At 40.5% G+C, this 17,684-nt stretch overlaps 1 protein-coding gene across 1 annotated transcript in view; it reads left to right on the top strand.

Annotated features, from left to right (window-relative positions):
- The window catches only part of LOC124776599 (protein spaetzle 3), a 209,158-nt gene extending 191,799 nt beyond the window's left edge, over positions 1-17,359 (top strand). Inside the window, exons 4-5 of the mRNA XM_047251667.1 lie at positions 11,891-12,016; positions 17,149-17,359. Of these exons, the coding sequence (XP_047107623.1) occupies positions 11,891-12,016; positions 17,149-17,320 (298 nt within the window). The 3' untranslated portion in view covers positions 17,321-17,359. The remainder of the gene's footprint in view (positions 1-11,890; positions 12,017-17,148) is intronic.
- The last annotated feature ends 325 nt before the right edge of the window (positions 17,360-17,684 follow it).

The following is a 17,684-nucleotide window of genomic DNA, read 5'->3' on the forward strand; positions in this document are numbered from 1 at the left end:
TAAACGACTGTACATATTACTAAATAAGATGTTTTGGAAACATAATAAATGTAAAATATTACTTACCAAAGTGTTTCTCGTCTCTCTTGTCTCGACTACATGTTTTGAGAACCGGTCTGCAGCTTCAAACCAAGCAAGGCTGGGTTTATAAATACCGTCTGTAGCGCACCACACTTAAGTGATTTCAGTACTTTTTTATGTTCATTCATGTAAGCATTTCGAATACTTCGAATTTTTAATTTTGTTGTAGCTACATCAATTCCAGGTACATATTCACGCATACTGTTTACTGTTTCAATTAATGCAGCATCTCTCAAATTTCTGTCTTTGTATGATTCGCTTTTGTGGTTCCAAAGGCATTCTCGTTCTTGATACACCTCCAAGAATCTCATAATTGTCGCTGCTAACCACTTTTTCGACATATTAATAGCAAACGCACAAACAAAAGCACTATCTACGAACGAATACGCACTAGAAAGGTTTGAATCCAGCCGCGAGGTAGCAATCGAATGACGTTATTCGATTATGGAGAAGGCAAAATGGCCAACAAAGTAGAACCAAGTTCAACTTTTTGTGGCGTGACAGAAGTTGCGCTTCTTAAAAGGGTGCCACCGAAAGCTAGGAGTTCACACATGCAACTACAATTCGACTGCAGTTCGCCATTAGCAGTGGCGATACTTTTGTTCCCTGTGTGAAACCGGCTTTATTCTCAATGGTTTTGATAGTCGATAGTTCTGGCAGTGTATCGTTCTCATTAATCGATAGTAGTAGAAGTCGATATTTTAGGACCATGATAGCACAGTAAATGCGAGCAGAAATTGAAGGTCGAGTCACACTTGACGGGATGGGATAGTACGTCACGTCACGTCAAAACATTTCACAATAATTTTTGAGATTATTTCTCGTGGAGAAACAGCGATCTGGCTCAAAATACTTTACACTGGATTAAAAATAGTCTTGACCGCAATAAAATGTTTAGTTACAATGGTTACGGTTTCGGTGAGAATGAGACCACGTCCAAATCATTTATATAATGATGGTAGGCGGTAGTGGTGAGCGGAGCAGGTGCTATGCCTCCAGGAATCTCAACTAACCCACCACCGCCTACCATCACGGTGCAAATGGTCTTCAGATGGTCACATTCTGACCGATACTGTTAACCGTTGTAAATAAATACTGTAAAACATTTCACAATGTTTTTCAGACGGCAAATTCACACGAACCATCAACGGAACGCAATGGGGCAACAGATTAGGATATCTCAGGAAGAAATTTTTGACGTTGATTAAAGAGATGTTGAGATCTGCTAAATTTGAAGTTAATTTTTACGGGCGTCACTCATGTTATAGTACTGCATTTTGTGCTTTTACCTCTTGTACTGAGTCTTTGTTAATTTACATTGCAAATGTTTCATGACGACTTGGATGTTTTTCCTATTTAATGTTGTTCCACAAGTTGAGTGAGACATTTGAAAGCGATAAGTGCTTTAGTTTTTATAACAGCTGGACAAATAAAAAGCCCACACTGAGAATATATAAGAACATAAATTGGTGAAGAAGTTTTCATTGAATAACCTTTCGTTGACAGTGAAAACGTCATCTCTATTGAAGGAGAAATATGTAGTTTCATTGACGTTATTTGATACCCAGAAAGAAAATAATAATGAATTAGGTAAACAGACTTCATGTATTGCATTATAACTAACATTTGATGTGTATGTAAGAATATATTTTCGCTGGCAAATAAATGTCTATATGTTTAAGAAAACAGAAATGCAGGTAAGTTGCTATGAGCAGTATAGTGTACACTTTATATCGTAGCCAAGACAGTCACAAAGCCAACACCGGCCACAGTGCCGGCCGCTGTGGCCGAGCGGTTCTAGGGGCTTCAGTCCAGAACCATGCTGCTGCTACCGTCGCAGGTTCGAGTCCTGCCTTGGGCATGGATGAGTGTGATGTCCTTAGTTTAGTTAGGTTTAAGTAGTTCTAAATCTGGGGGCCTGATGACCTCAAATGCTATGTTCCATAGTGCTTAGAGCCATTTGAACCATTTTGAACCGGCCACAGTAGTACCAACTATTCTGTGGTTGACCAAGAGACTGAAAGAATGGATTACAAGACAGAAGAAATTATTGAGAGAGTGAAGTGGGAGGAAAACTTAATTATGATGAGGGACTGGAATTCGATAGTAGGGAAAAGAAGAGGAGGAAATATTGTAGAAGGTATGCTGGGAGAATGGAATGAAAGAGGCAGCTGTCTGATAGAAATTTGCATGGAGCATAAATTAATCACGAAAGAAAGTTGTATAATTGGAAGAAATCTGGAGACACTGGAAGTTTTCAGATTGATTATATAATTTCGAAAACAGATTTTGAAGTGTAAGACATTTCCAGGGGGACATGTGGTCTTTGGCCACAATTAATAGGTTATGAAATGCACATTATAAATGAGAAATTGTAAAAAGGTATGAAATTAAGGGATTGTACCTGGATTGGTTGAAAGAACCATAGATTGACGAAAGATTCAGAGGGAGCATGAAGCAATGAGTGACGGAAATAGGGGAAAGGAGTGCAATATAAGATGAATGGGTAGCTTTGAGAAATGAAATAGTAAAGGCAGCAAAGGATCAAATAGATAAACTGACGAGACCTAGTAGAAATCATCGGATATCACAGGAGATACTGAATTTATTTGGGAAAAGGAGAAAATATAAAAATGCAGCAAATGAAGCAAGTGAAAGGAAATACAGAAATCAATAAAATCAGATTGACAGGAAGAGCAAACTGGGTGAGCAAGAATTACTAGAGGACAAATGTAAGTCTAAAGAAACAGTTATAAGTAGAGGAAAAATAGATACCACCTACAGAAAAATTAAAGAGCCGTTTGGAGAAACGAGAGCAATGTGTATGAATATCAGGAGTGCAGACAGAAAATGAGTACTAAACAAAGAAGGTAAATCTGAAAGATGGTATGAATATAATGGAAGGAAACATTCCACGTGGGAAAAATTATATATAAATACAAAGATGAGGTGACTTACCGAACAAAAACGCTGGCAGGTCGATAGACACACAAACAAACACAAACATACACACAAAATTCAAGCTTTCGCAACAAATTGTTGCCTCATCAGGAAAGAGGGAAGGAGAGGGGAAGACGAAAGGAAGTGGGTTTTAAAGGAGAGGGTAAGGAGTCATTCCAATCCCGGGAGCGGAAAGACTTACCTTAGGGGGAAAAAAGGACAGGTATACACTCGCACACACGCACATATCCATCCACACATACAGACACAAGCAGACATATTTAAAGACAAAGAGTTTGGGCAGAGATGTCAGTCGAGGCAGAAGTGTAGAGGCAAAGAAGTTGTTGAAAGACAGGTGAGGTATGAGTGGCAACAACTTGAAATTAGCGGAGATTGAGGCCTGGCGGATGACGAGAAGAGAGGATATACTGAAGGGCAAGTTCCCATCTCCGGAGTTCGGATAGGTTGGTGTTGGTGGGAAGTATCCAGATAACCCGGACGGTGTAACACTGTGCCAAGATGTGCTGGCCGTGCACCAAGGCATGTTTAGCCACAGGGTGATCCTCATTACCAACAAACACTGTCTGCCTGTGTCCATTCATGCGAATGGACAGTTTGTTGCTGGTCATTCCCACATAGAATGCGTCACAGTGTAGACAGGTCAGTTGGTAAATCACGTGGGTGCTTTCACACGTGGCTCTGCCTTTGATCGTGTACACCTTCCGGGTTACAGGACTGGAGTAGGTAGTGGTGGGAGGGTGCATGGGACAGGTTTTGCATCGGGGGCGGTTACAAGGATAGGAGCCAGAGGGTAGGGAAGGTGGTTTGGGGATTTCATAGGGATGAACTAACAGGTTACGAAGGTTAGGTGGACGGCGGAAAGACACTCTTGGCGGAGTGGGGAGAATTTCATGAAGGATGGATCTCATTTCAGGGCAGGATTTGAGGAAGTCGTATCCCTGCTGGAGAGCCACATTCAGAGTCTGGTCCAGTCCCGGAAAGTATCCTGTCACAAGTGGGGCACTTTTGTGGTTCTTCTGTGGGGGATTCTGGGTTTGAGGGGACGAGGAAGTGGCTCTGGTTATTTGCTTCTGTACCAGGTCGGGAGGGTAGTTGCGGGATGCGAAAGCTGTTTTCAGGTTGTTGGTGTAATGATTCAGGGATTCCGGACTGGAGCAGATTCGTTTGCCACGAAGACCTAGCCTGTAGGGAAGGGACCGTTTGATGTGGAATGGGTGGCAGCTGTCATAATGGAGGTACTGTTGCTTGTTGGTGGGTTTGATGTGGACAGACGTGTGAAGTTGGCCATTGGACAGGTGGAGGTCAACGTCAAGGAAAGTGGCATGGGATTTGGTGTAGGACCAGGTGAAACTGATGGAACCAAAGGAGTTGAGGTTGGAGAGGAAATTCTGGAGTTCTTCTTCACTGTGAGTCCAGATCATGAAGATGTCATCAATAAATCTGTACCAAACTTTGGGTTGGCAGACTTGGGTAACCAAGAAGGCTTCCTCTAAGCGACCCATGAATAGGTTGGCGTACGAGGGGGCCATCCTGGTACCCATGGCTGTTCCCTTTAATTGTTGGTATGTCTGGCCTTCAAAAGTGAAGAAGTTGTGGGTCAGGATGAAGCTGGCTAAGGTGATGAGGAAAGAGGTTTTAGGTAGGGTGGCAGGTGATCGGCGTGAAAGGAAATGCTCCATCGCAGCGAGGCCCTGGACGTGCGGAATATTTGTGTATAAGGACGTGGCATCAATGGTTACAAGGATGGTTTCTGGGGGTAACAGATTGGGTAAGGATTCCAGGCGTTCAAGGAAGTGGTTGGTGTCCTTGATGAAGGATGGGAGACTGCATGTAATGGGTTGAAGGTGTTGATCTACGTAGGCAGAGATACGTTCTGTGGGGGCTTGGTAACCAGCTACAATGGGGCGGCCGGGATGATTGGGTTTGTGGATTTTAGGAAGAAGGTAGAAGGTAGGGGTGCGGGGTGTCGGTGGGGTCAGGAGGTTGATGGAGTCAGGTGAAAGGTTTTGCAGGGGGCCTAAGGTTCTGAGGATTCCTTGAAGCTCCGCCTGGACATCGGGAATGGGGTTACCTTGGCAAACTTTGTATGTGGTGTTGTCTGAAAGCTGACGCAGTCCCTCAGCCACATACTACCGACGATCAAGTACCACGGTCGTGGAACCCTTGTCTGCCGGAAGAATGATGATGGATCGGTCAGCCTTCAGATCACGGATAGCCTGGGCTTCAGCAGTGGTGATGTTGGGTGTAGGATTAAGGTTTTTTAAGAAGGATTGAGATGCAAGGCTGGAAGTCAGATATTCCTGGAAGGTTTGGAGAGGGTGATTTTGAGGAAGAGGAGGTGGGTCCCGCTGTGACGGAGGACGGAACTGTTCCAGGCAGAGTTCAATTTGGATGGTGTCTTGAGGAGTCGGATCATTAGGAGTAGGATTAGGATCATTTTTCTTCGTGGCAAAGTGATACTTCCAGCAGAGAGTACGAGTTGTCAAAGATTTACTGTCCTACACTCGTACTCTCTGCTGGAAGTATCACTTTGCCACGAAGAAAAATGATCCTAATCCTACTCCTAATGATCCGACTCCTCAAGACACCATCCAAATTGAACCCTGCCTGGAACAGTTCCGTCCTCCGTCACAGCGGGACCCACCCCCTCTTCCTCAAAATCACCCTCTCCAAACCTTCCAGGAATATCTGACTTCCAGCCTTGCATCTCAATCCTTCTTAAAAAACCTTAATCCTACACCCAACATCACCACTGCTGAAGCCCAGGCTATCCGTGATCTGAAGGCTGACCGATCCATCATCATTCTTCCGGCAGACAAGGGTTCCACGACCGTGGTACTTGATCGTCGGTAGTATGTGGCTGAGGGACTGCGTCAGCTTTCAGACAACACCACATACAAAGTTTGCCAAGGTAACCCCATTCCCGATGTCCAGGCGGAGCTTCAAGGAATCCTCAGAACCTTAGGCCCCCTGCAAAACCTTTCACCTGACTCCATCAACCTCCTGACCCCACCGACACCCCGCACCCCTACCTTCTACCTTCTTCCTAAAATCCACAAACCCAATCATCCCGGCCGCCCCATTGTAGCTGGTTACCAAGCCCCCACAGAACGTATCTCTGCCTACGTAGATCAACACCTTCAACCCATTACATGCAGTCTCCCATCCTTCATCAAGGACACCAACCACTTCCTTGAACGCCTGGAATCCTTACCCAATCTGTTACCCCCGGAAACCATCCTTGTAACCATTGATGCCACGTCCTTATACACAAATATTCCGCACGTCCAGGGCCTCGCTGCGATGGAGCATTTCCTTTCACGCCGATCACCTGCCACCCTACCTAAAACCTCTTTCCTCATCACCTTAGCCAGCTTCATCCTGACCCACAACTTCTTCACTTTTGAAGGCCAGACATACCAACAATTAAAGGGAACAGCCATGGGTACCAGGATGGCCCCCTCGTACGCCAACCTATTCATGGGTCGCTTAGAGGAAGCCTTCTTGGTTACCCAAGTCTGCCAACCCAAAGTTTGGTACAGGTTTATTGATGACATCTTCATGATCTGGACTCACAGTGAAGAAGAACTCCAGAATTTCCTCTCCAACCTCAACTCCTTTGGTTCCATCAGTTTCACCTGGTCCTACTCCAAATCCCATGCCACTTTCCTTGACGTTGACCTCCACCTGTCCAATGGCCAACTTCACACGTCTGTCCACATCAAACCCACCAACAAGCAACAGTACCTCCATTATGACAGCTGCCACCCATTCCACATCAAACGGTCCCTTCCCTACAGGCTAGGTCTTCGTGGCAAACGAATCTGCTCCAGTCCGGAATCCCTGAATCATTACACCAACAACCTGAAAACAGCTTTCGCATCCCGCAACTACCCTCCCGACCTGGTACAGAAGCAAATAACCAGAGCCACTTCCTCGTCCCCTCAAACCCAGAATCCCCCACAGAAGAACCACAAAAGTGCCCCACTTGTGACAGGATACTTTCCGGGACTGGACCAGACTCTGAATGTGGCTCTCCAGCAGGGATACGACTTCCTCAAATCCTGCCCTGAAATGAGATCCATCCTTCATGAAATCCTCCCCACTCCGCCAAGAGTGTCTTTCCGCCGTCCACCTAACCTTCGTAACCTGTTAGTTCATCCCTATGAAATCCCCAAACCACCTTCCCTACCCTCTGGCTCCTATCCTTGTAACCGCCCCCGATGCAAAACCTGTCCCATGCACCCTCCCACCACTACCTACTCCAGTCCTGTAACCCGGAAGGTGTACACGATCAAAGGCAGAGCCACGTGTGAAAGCACCCACGTGATTTACCAACTGACCTGTCTACACTGTGACGCATTCTATGTGGGAATGACCAGCAACAAACTGTCCATTCGCATGAATGGACACAGGCAGACAGTGTTTGTTGGTAATGAGGATCACCCTGTGGCTAAACATGCCTTGGTGCACGGCCAGCACATCTTGGCACAGTGTTACACCGTCCGGGTTATCTGGATACTTCCCACCAACACCAACCTATCCGAACTCCGGAGATGGGAACTTGCCCTTCAGTATATCCTCTCTTCTCGTCATCCGCCAGGCCTCAATCTCCGCTAATTTCAAGTTGCCGCCACTCATACCTCACCTGTCTTTCAACAACTTCTTTGCCTCTACACTTCTGCCTCGACTGACATCTCTGCCCAAACTCTTTGTCTTTAAATATGTCTGCTTGTGTCTGTATGTGTGGATGGATATGTGCGTGTGTGCGAGTGTATACCTGTCCTTTTTTCCCCCTAAGGTAAGTCTTTCCGCTCCCGGGATTGGAATGACTCCTTACCCTCTCCTTTAAAACCCACTTCCTTTCGTCTTCCCCTCTCCTTCCCTCTTTCCTGGTGAGGCAACAATTTGTTGCGAAAGCTTGAATTTTGTGTGTATGTTTGTGTTTGTTTGTGTGTCTATCGACCTGCCAGCGTTTTTGTTCGGTAAGTCACCTCATCTTTGTATTTATATATAGATGGTATGAATACCTATACAGAGTGTCTATACAAGGGAATTGGACTTCAAGGCAATATTATAGAAAGTAAATGAAGAGGTGATGGGATATGTGATACTGTGAGAAGAATTTGACAGAGCACTAAAAGACCTAACTAAACTGAAACCAGGCTCTTGGAGCTGACAACATTCCCTCAGAACTGTTGATATCCTTGGAAGAGCCAGCCATAGCAAAGCTATTCCATCTGGTGTGCAAGATATATGAGACTGGGGAAATACCTACAGACTTCAGAGAGAAAGTAATAATTCCAGTTCCAAAGGAAACAGTTGCTGACAGGTGGGAATATGGAAGGAAGGAAGGAAGATTGGTTTAACATCCCATCAACAATGAAATCATTACAGACAGAGCAGTAGTTCAAATTGCGATGAGAATGGGGAGGAAATAGACAATGCCCTTTGAAAGTATCTGCCTGGAGTAATTTAGGAAAATAATGGAAAATCTAAATTTGGATTTTTAGACATGTGTTTGAACTATCATCCTCCCAAATACGATTCCACTGCACTAACCAATGCACCATCTCATTCTGTGTGTGAATTTAATAAGTCACGGTTGCAAAATACTGACACCCATTATTTACAGAAGAATGTAAAGGCTGGTAGAAGCCAGCATCAGAGAAGGTCAGTTTGGATGTTGGAGAAATGTGAGAACATGCGAGGCAATGCTGACACTGCAACCTATCCTAGAAGACAGACCAAGGAGAGGCAAAACTATGTTTATAGCATTTGTATACTTGCAGAAAGCATTCGACAATGTTGACTGGAATAGACTCTGAAAGTAGCAGGGGTAAAATCCAGGGAGTGAAAGGTTATTTACAGTTTGTACAGAAACAATACTGCAGTTATAAGATTTGATGGGCGTGAAAGGAGAGAAGTGGCTGAAAAGTGAGTGAGACAGGGTTGTAGACTACCCTGGTGTTATTCAGTCTGTACACTGAGCAAACAGTAATTGAAAATGTGGAGATGGAATTAAAGTTCAGGGTGAAAAAATAAAAACTTTGAGGTTTGCTGATGACATTGTAATTCTGTCAGGGATAGCAGAGGACTTAGAAGACCAGTTGAATGGAAAGGACACTGTCTTGAAAGGAGGATATAAGATGAACATCAGCAAAGGCAAAACAATGGAATGCAGTTCAGTTAAATCAGGCGATACTTTGGGAACTAATCTAGTAATGAGGCACAAAGAGAAATAGATGAGTTTTATTACGGTATATTGATAATTTTTACTTATGGACCGTCTGACAGCAACTGAATAAAACACAATTTTAGTGCCATACGCGTTTCGCCTTTATTTTCTGCAAGGCATTATCAATGGCAGGTTGCGTGGACAATTTCTTACATATTAGGCTCCTGTTGCATTTTTGGTATTGTTCTTCTTCTTATGATCGCCAATTTGCGGTTTTTTCGACATTCCACAGCACTATGTACTGAACGGTCCATAAGTAAAAATTATCAATATACCGTAATACTACACGCAACTGAGGAAGACAGGACTACAAAAGTTGTAGATGAGTTTTGTCATTTGGGCAGTAAAATAATTTATGATGGCCCAAGTAAAGAGGATATAAAATGTAGAATGGTAATGGCAAGAAAAAAGCATTTCTGAAGATAAATTTGTTTAAATGCAGGAAGACTTTTTCTGAAGGCATCTGTCTGGAGTGTAGCCTTCTACAGAGTTGAAATGTCGATGATAAGCAATTCAGAAATGAAGAGAATGAAAGCTTCTGAAACGGGGAGCTGCAGATATGAACCACTTACTAATCACAGTTCAGGAGATATGACATCATAAGTATGAATACGTGAAAAACTGCCGTGTAATCAATGATGTTGAAATTTATTACTTCTTTCTTACTAATCCTATTGATAACATGTTTTGAATACAGTAGCCACATATGCCACTGAATGTAGCTATACAAATATGTCATTGTGCAACACACAGTTCAAGAGATATGACATCATAAACACTGAGATGCAGGGAAAAAATGCCACATCGTGCATGAAGTTTTAATACATTTATTCTTTACTTCTAAGACACTCCTACAATCTAGTCAACTTAAGGAAATCCCTGACTCTTGGCAGCGTTTTTGTTATGTTTCAATTGCAAAGCACAAACAGATGTAGGCGAAAACAATAGCCATCTACAGACCTATGAAAAGCCATTGCCATCAAGAAATTTACAAAATCATGTTGTAGACACATAAAGTATCTGCATGCAGCATGCAGAAACTGTTTCATAATTTCAAAAGTGTTTTTGGCAATATATCGTAATAAATTTTTTGATACTATGCTAAAAACACAGTTCTTTTTTTTGCATTCATTACTAATAGAAAATTGGCAAAATCAGTACCCAGGAAATGCCAGATTTGTCAGCTAATCTGGGAATAAAGAACCTTAAATATCAACAGAGTCTACAAGAATGTAACCCGACCCAATTTTAATTTAGACAACTGCCAAATCCTTCAAATTAAAGTGCACAGCATCTACCATTGAAAATGCCATTAAAAGTATTCTGTGCAAAGTTTTAAAATTAAGTTTGCTGCCTAACAAAATATCTTGTTCTTTCCATATTCACTGAGCAGACTTTTATGTGTTCATTTATTAGCCCTTAGACAGCTTCCAAGCTGCATCATCCACAGTTACTTATATGTCATGCGTTTCACCTGTTTAAATACACTTTGTACTGGCCAATACATCCATACATATTTGCATAACGATATGCATACACTCTCTACTTTGAGATGGAAGGGTGGACAGAAGAGAGGAAATCATTGCAGCTGCAACAAATCAGTCAGAAAACCAATGGAAAAAATACTCTTGAAAGAACAGACTGGGTAACACCAGTTATTGTGTCCCTTAAGATGCAGTACTTGGCCAAATTTACCTTGACATTCCTTGACGGTCTACTAAATACATTTAGGGAATTCTCAACAATGGCAGTGTTTTGGTAAAAGCTCAAAGTCACCAGGTAGTTTAAAAACGAATAAAGAAACAATTGATGCTAACTACCACGCACTAAACCAAAGAGCCCATGTAAATCACAGCTATATGTTTCAGAAAATTTTTTAAAATAAACAAAAATATTTTAAAAAAATTTAGTTTGTGATGTGAATGTAAAATGACTTGTTCCACATCATTACAATTTATCGTGCAAAATGTTCCATGGAACATGAAACTAACTATAAAATCTTTTATCTCCAGGTGGGTACTAGACTAGGTGTACCACACCAATGACTGGGTTTTCTTTTTCCCTGTCATTTCCACCTCACAATGACTTCACTAATCATTCATCTTCACTTGTGTAGCTCCTGCGAAATCTCTCTGACAGAATGACCGAACTCATGGTCTCCTACATTCAAACATCATAGAAACTCACTTTATACACTGCAGTCACTTTTTCAGCCAGTAAACATACATATGCTACTGCTGAACTACAACTTCAATTACATACCCTGGCATTCACTACCTAATATCACACAGTGCATATTCTGCAATGTATTTGGTGACATTTAGCCACACAGTGTCTACCATCCTTACCTATTTTGTGGCATAGGGCTGCTACTGAAGAAACAGTCACACTAAACATTTTGCATCACGTAATGGATATCTCAATTAGTCTTACTTATTAACTGTTTCACAGAATATTGTATTACACTATTATCATCTACCTACATTAATTATAATATTTATATAGAGTTCTGTAAATTATTTACCAATTAATGCCTACATTAATCCATTATAATGTTATTTCCTGAAAGATGATGGGATTATTTTTTAAAGTTGTTGAACTCTGTTCTAGGGTTGATGCTTGTGAGTCTAAGGTTGAAATCGTCACACCATACTGGGCATCAAACAGCGCTGGCAAAGTTCGAGCCATAGTCAACACACAACATTTTGAACAGGCCATTCATCAGGAAGTATGCTCGTGAGTATTCGATGAAAGGTTTTTTTTCCTTACTTATTGATGCCCATGACAATCAAGTGTCTTGTAATGTATTTCAGTATTTAGCATCAATTACATTATTTACAACATAAAAGTATTTGTTGTTGTTGATTCTGCCATCAGGTAGCCATGGCTCATGGAAGTAAACCCTGCCAACAACTTTCAAATGATGTTGTGGATATTTTCTGAAGGTTTTGTCATAAGTAGACTAAAATTTTTGTCAGATAGGGTTTTCATACAGATATCTGAACTGCATGCAGAATGTCTAGCTGTGTGGCTGATGAACTCTAATAATATTCATAGAAATATGAAACTAAAAGAAAAAGTGCAAGTGAAACAAATAATAAATATCAAAATGTCAGGAAAAACTTCTGTTTATTGTGATATATTGTTATATTTTCACGCAGATGAATGTACGTAAGTATAGAGCTAATGGTATAGCAAAAGGGAATAGGTCACTCAAAACTGAATGTAAGAAATGTATGCAGCACCACATGGGAATGAAGTAAAATAATGAACAACAGTAGATGATAATATCTCACATTGCAGCCCATAATTTTTACTCCCTTGCTTGTTGCATATCTCTCTTGATGCTTAACTATGAGTGACATATTCTTTTCTGCTGTACTTTTTGCAGCTCTGTTCCTTTTCATGTGTACTCTCAATTTTAAACTTCAGAAGAAGAAATAATTTTGAAAACTCAAAATCTTTGATCATATCGTCAGCATTGTTTTCATCATCATTTTGCAAGTTAGCTTTCTGTAATATTTGAAACAGGTACTACAGAAAGTGAAAGTTGTGTTGACAATATGATCAAAGCAAGTAGAAAGGTTAATTTTTTATTGTATTTTCCTAATGTTGTTATTAAAAATTCGACTTTTTTCTGCCTTTTTTCAGTATTTGGCAAATACATTCACATCCATCTTGTATGGTCACAAAGTGTCTTGATGGGTTTATTATAACATCATTTTAAATAACTTTCCTGTTTCCCCTACAGTCATTCGAGATTGAACTGCTCCATGACAAAATTTTCTCTTTAATTTTTTCAGAAAGACTTTCCCTAACTTATGGAAAGAAATGGTGTTCCAAAGTAATGATATGACGAACAAGTATCTACCTTTTGTGGCTATCAAGAATAATTACTTAACATGAGTTTCTAGAAGTTCTAAAATTGAGATGTGTATCTCTTTGTTGCAAATATCTCCACCTGTAAGAAAGTCTTATCCTCTCCCTAATGCCTGGATTGACTTATCTCAGTTGATTAACTCTACTAAATGATGCAACACAAACTAAAATGTGCACATAGTGTACTACATATATAATGAATATTATAGAGTCAATATTCTACACATGAAAAAGCTGAAACATTTAATCACATTTCAGAAAGACCAAGCCTTCAATCAGCATATTCTTTATAGTTTGCTGCTCTGAACGTTTTAATAAAATAAAGTAGAGGGAAGATAATGGAAGGAGTGAAGGTAACAACTCACCAACTGGTTGAGTGCCAGGCAATTGATAGAGAACATAGAGTATTGTTAGCATTCAGATGAATCCTTCTTCAGAGTTATAAAACACATGTGCATACACTAGCAAGGCTACATTGGAAGGGTTTGTCTGAAGGTTAGCAACACTCTGAGTCTAGTTTATTTGCCCACTAATGCTGAATCAGTCCTTCCAATAACCATTTTTCTTCTGATTTCTTCACATTTTTCTGCTTCAGCCACTACATCTTGACTGTTCTGCACTTTCTCTTTATTTTATTTGTAAATGACATATCTCAGTAGTTTCTAATTTTCATGGATGAATATTTTTGAACTTCCTTCTTTCACCAATCAACTGAAGTATTTTTTCTGTTACCCAAGGCTCCTTCAGAGTTACCTTCCTAGTACCTACATTTGTTGTCTGACTTCTATGATTGGCCTTTCCAGAGCTGTCCATTCCTTTTTACCTGAACTGCTAACATGGTAGTCATTATCACAGTGTCTACAACCTCAGAGAAATTCAAAGACATCTCATCAAGCCTCCATATTTAAGCATCTTACTTCTTTGCACAGTGATGCTTCCAGATGAGTCTCTTAAACTTCAGCCTACTCTTCATCGTTACTAACTTGTGATCCAAGTCTATATCTGTTCCTGGATTTGCCTTACAACCCAATACCTGATTTTGGAACCTCTGGCTGACTCTGATGTAATCCAGTTGGAATCTTTCCATATCTCCAAGCATTTTCCAAGTATATCTCCTCCTCATGTGATATTTGAAGAGTGTAACCACTATTACTAGCTGAAATTTATTGTAGAAATCAGTTAGTCTTTCTCCTCTCTCACTCCTACTGCCAAGACTATATTCTCCCGTAACTCTTTCTTCTATTCTTTCCCCTAACATTGCATTCTGATACCCCATAATTATTAGATTTTTGTCTCCTTTTACGTGCTGAATTGCCCATTCAGTATCCTCATATACTTTCTGTGCCTCTTCATCTTCTATGTGTGATGTTGACACATATACCTGAACTATTGTTGTTGACATTGGTTTGCTGTGAGTTCTGATAAGAACAACTCTATCACTGTACTGTTGCCAGCAACTCTCTGCTCTGTTTCTGTATTCAAAAAGAATCCTACTCCAATTATACTAATTTCTGCTGCTGTTGATGTTACCCTAATTTTGCTCATCATAAATCCTCATCTTCTTTCCATTTCACTTCACTGATCCCCATTGTATCTATTTTCCTTTTTAGATTTTCTAACTTCCCTATCCCATCCAGACTTTCCATTCTCAAACTCACAGTGTGCCTTCCTAAAACTGGTGTCCAATCTTTTTCTAAAGGTTATCTCCCTGAGATCTGAGTGTGGGATTAATCAGAAATCTTTTGCCAATGAAGAAAGCATCATGTGACTTTCAATTACAGGCCACATGTCCTGTGAATGCCCGTATGTGTTTAATGCAATGATTCCAGTGCCTTCTGCATCCTGTTGCTACTGGTTACTGGTGGTTCTTTCACTTTTTAGGGTCAATTTGTCACCCCAAGGCCAAGAGGTTATCCTGAAACTCTGTCTCCTTCCCCACCTTCTTTGAAAAAGCTGTTGACAAAATCAAGATGACTGCTTACACCAGAAATCTTGGACTGCTACTGCTGATAATTTTTATTGAAAATTTAAACTGTGGATGAGTTCAAACCCAGGGTGCAGAATGTTTTGAGTATTGGCACCATTCCCACTGCAAATGAGAGTTAATACATGTGCAAAAACCTATATTCAATCTGTGATGTTAGCAGACTTAATTTAAAACCTCATGCTACCCATCCTAGAATACTGTTCAACTGTGTGGGACCCATACCAAAAAGGATTAACACGGGGTATTAAACATACACAAATAAGGGTAGCAAAAATGGCCACAAGTTTGTTTGATCCATGGGGCATCATCACAGAACCTGAACTGGAAGGTACTTGAACACCAACTATCCTGTGAAAGTGCACGTTTGCAAAGTTTCAAGACATTGTATGTAGTGAGGAATCTAGGTATTTACTACAACGCACAATATATCATTCCTGTAGGGATGAAAAATGTAAGATTAGACTATTACAACACATACCAAGGAATGTTCCTGATCTGTTCTTTATTGCACATACACTTGCCGTAGACCTTGTAAACCTACAGGATTAAATAAAATTCAATTCAATTCAGTACAAGCAGTCACTCTTCCTATACTCCACATGTGAATAGAATGGAAAGAAATCCTAAGATGTGATACAATGGGAAGTAATTTCTGCTATGCATTTCACAGAGGTTTGCAGTCTATAGCTGTAGATATAATTATGGATGTAATAATGAGAGCAATAATAATAACCCACCATCACACCCAGTCTTTTTATCTCTCTCCTTTTCTGCTATTTCCCCTCCCCCCCCCCCCCCCTCTGCCCACCATCTAACCTGCAGCACTTCAGTGTCCACCACCCCACCACACTCTCCCTCCCTCTCCCCACCCCAGCCCTCAGCCTCCACCTTACCCCCACGCAGTCACCACTCCCATCATGTACTGGTGCTGCTGCTCGCAGTGTGGTTTCAGTTGCCTGAGACTGCAGTCGTGTATGTGAGTGGCATTTGCATGTGTGTGTGTGTGTGTGTGTGTGTGTGTGTGTGTGGGTGTGTGTGTGTGTGTGTGTGTGTGTGTGTGTGTGTGTGTGTGTGTGTGTGTGTATCGTATATTGTTGACGAAAGCTTTAATTGTAAGAGTCCTTTTCTCGTGCATATCTGTGACTCAGCATCTCCGCTACATTGTGAATAGCAACTTCCTTTTCATAATATTGTTACATTCCATCTTGGATTTTCCATTGTTTAGTAATAATAATAATAATAATAATAATTAGTAGTAGTACTAGTAGTGGTAGTAGTAGTAGTAATAGCAGCATGATGGTCATAATTATTCAGTATCAAATAAATTATTAATTATTATTAGAAATAATTTAAAAAATTAATATTTGAGTTCAACATGTCATTAGTATTACTGTATATGGAGCACTAGCTCAATTACACAAAGATGGGAAGAAAACGAGCCACACTCTTGTTGACAAGAACAAATGAACATTCATATGATGTAACAGAGAAAGCACTTAAAAACATTTATCAGTGTCACTGGATGATGATTTTGGTCCTGTTGCTTCTCCATATATGTCCTTTTGTCTTTCTTAAAAACTGTACCACCCATCAGTGGAGAAGTATTATAAGTGCCAGCAAAAGGGTCAACAAAACACACAAAGAAACCAGCTAGACAAAGCAGTCATTAATTTAAGTATCGGTAAATCAAAGTATTCAGCTCTGAACATTGTTGTAAAAACAAATGTATTTTCTCTTTCACTGTGTCTTAACATAAATAAGTAAAATCAACTTGTATGAATCAGTTTCAAGATAAATCTAACATGTAATAAAAATAAAAGCATGTTCATAGGAATACTAATAAACAAACATTTAAATCTTTTCTGTATGTTTTTATTATTTAGTCCAGAGCCATTTTGCATATGGATAACTTTTTGATTATTAAGAGTAAGATTAGTATTTTATGTGCTACTGTGTTCTTTTACTCAGAAAACTAATTTACTGTCTTTTTTTATTTTACCAGGAAAACACAGACAAAGAGGTGCTCTGGAGACTGTGGATGTGAACAGAAGTATAAATGGCACAGGTTACTTGCATATGATCCAGATAATGACTGCAAAGGAATATTTATGGATTGGTTTCTCTTCCCTTCCTGCTGTGTTTGTCGCTGCAATCCCCTGTTTGATAAAAAGTGATACTACGAGGCTGCTGCAAATATGTTCTTGACCACATTGCAAGAAGAAACTGAATACAATGATCTTGCATGCAGATCTCTAAATCTTGGAGCTTGGATAACTGTTGCAAGGAACATACATTGTAATGCAGTGCTAGCAACAATTTTTTGACCATCTTTGTGTCTATGCCTGTGTGTGTGCATGTGTGTTTGTGTGTATGTCCGTCCTGAAAGTCTGTGCCAAACTTAGTCAAGAATTATACCTGAATGGTGACTTTAAGAACTGTCTGTAAGTGTAAATGTAAATTATGTTAACAAGTGTTAGATGGCAGATACTGCAGTGGTAAGTGCCACAACATCCTTCTGCTGATGACAATCACTATTGT

This window comes from Schistocerca piceifrons, chromosome 2, assembly GCF_021461385.2.
Source record: "Schistocerca piceifrons isolate TAMUIC-IGC-003096 chromosome 2, iqSchPice1.1, whole genome shotgun sequence".
NCBI classification, from domain to species: Eukaryota; Metazoa; Arthropoda; class Insecta; order Orthoptera; family Acrididae; genus Schistocerca; species Schistocerca piceifrons.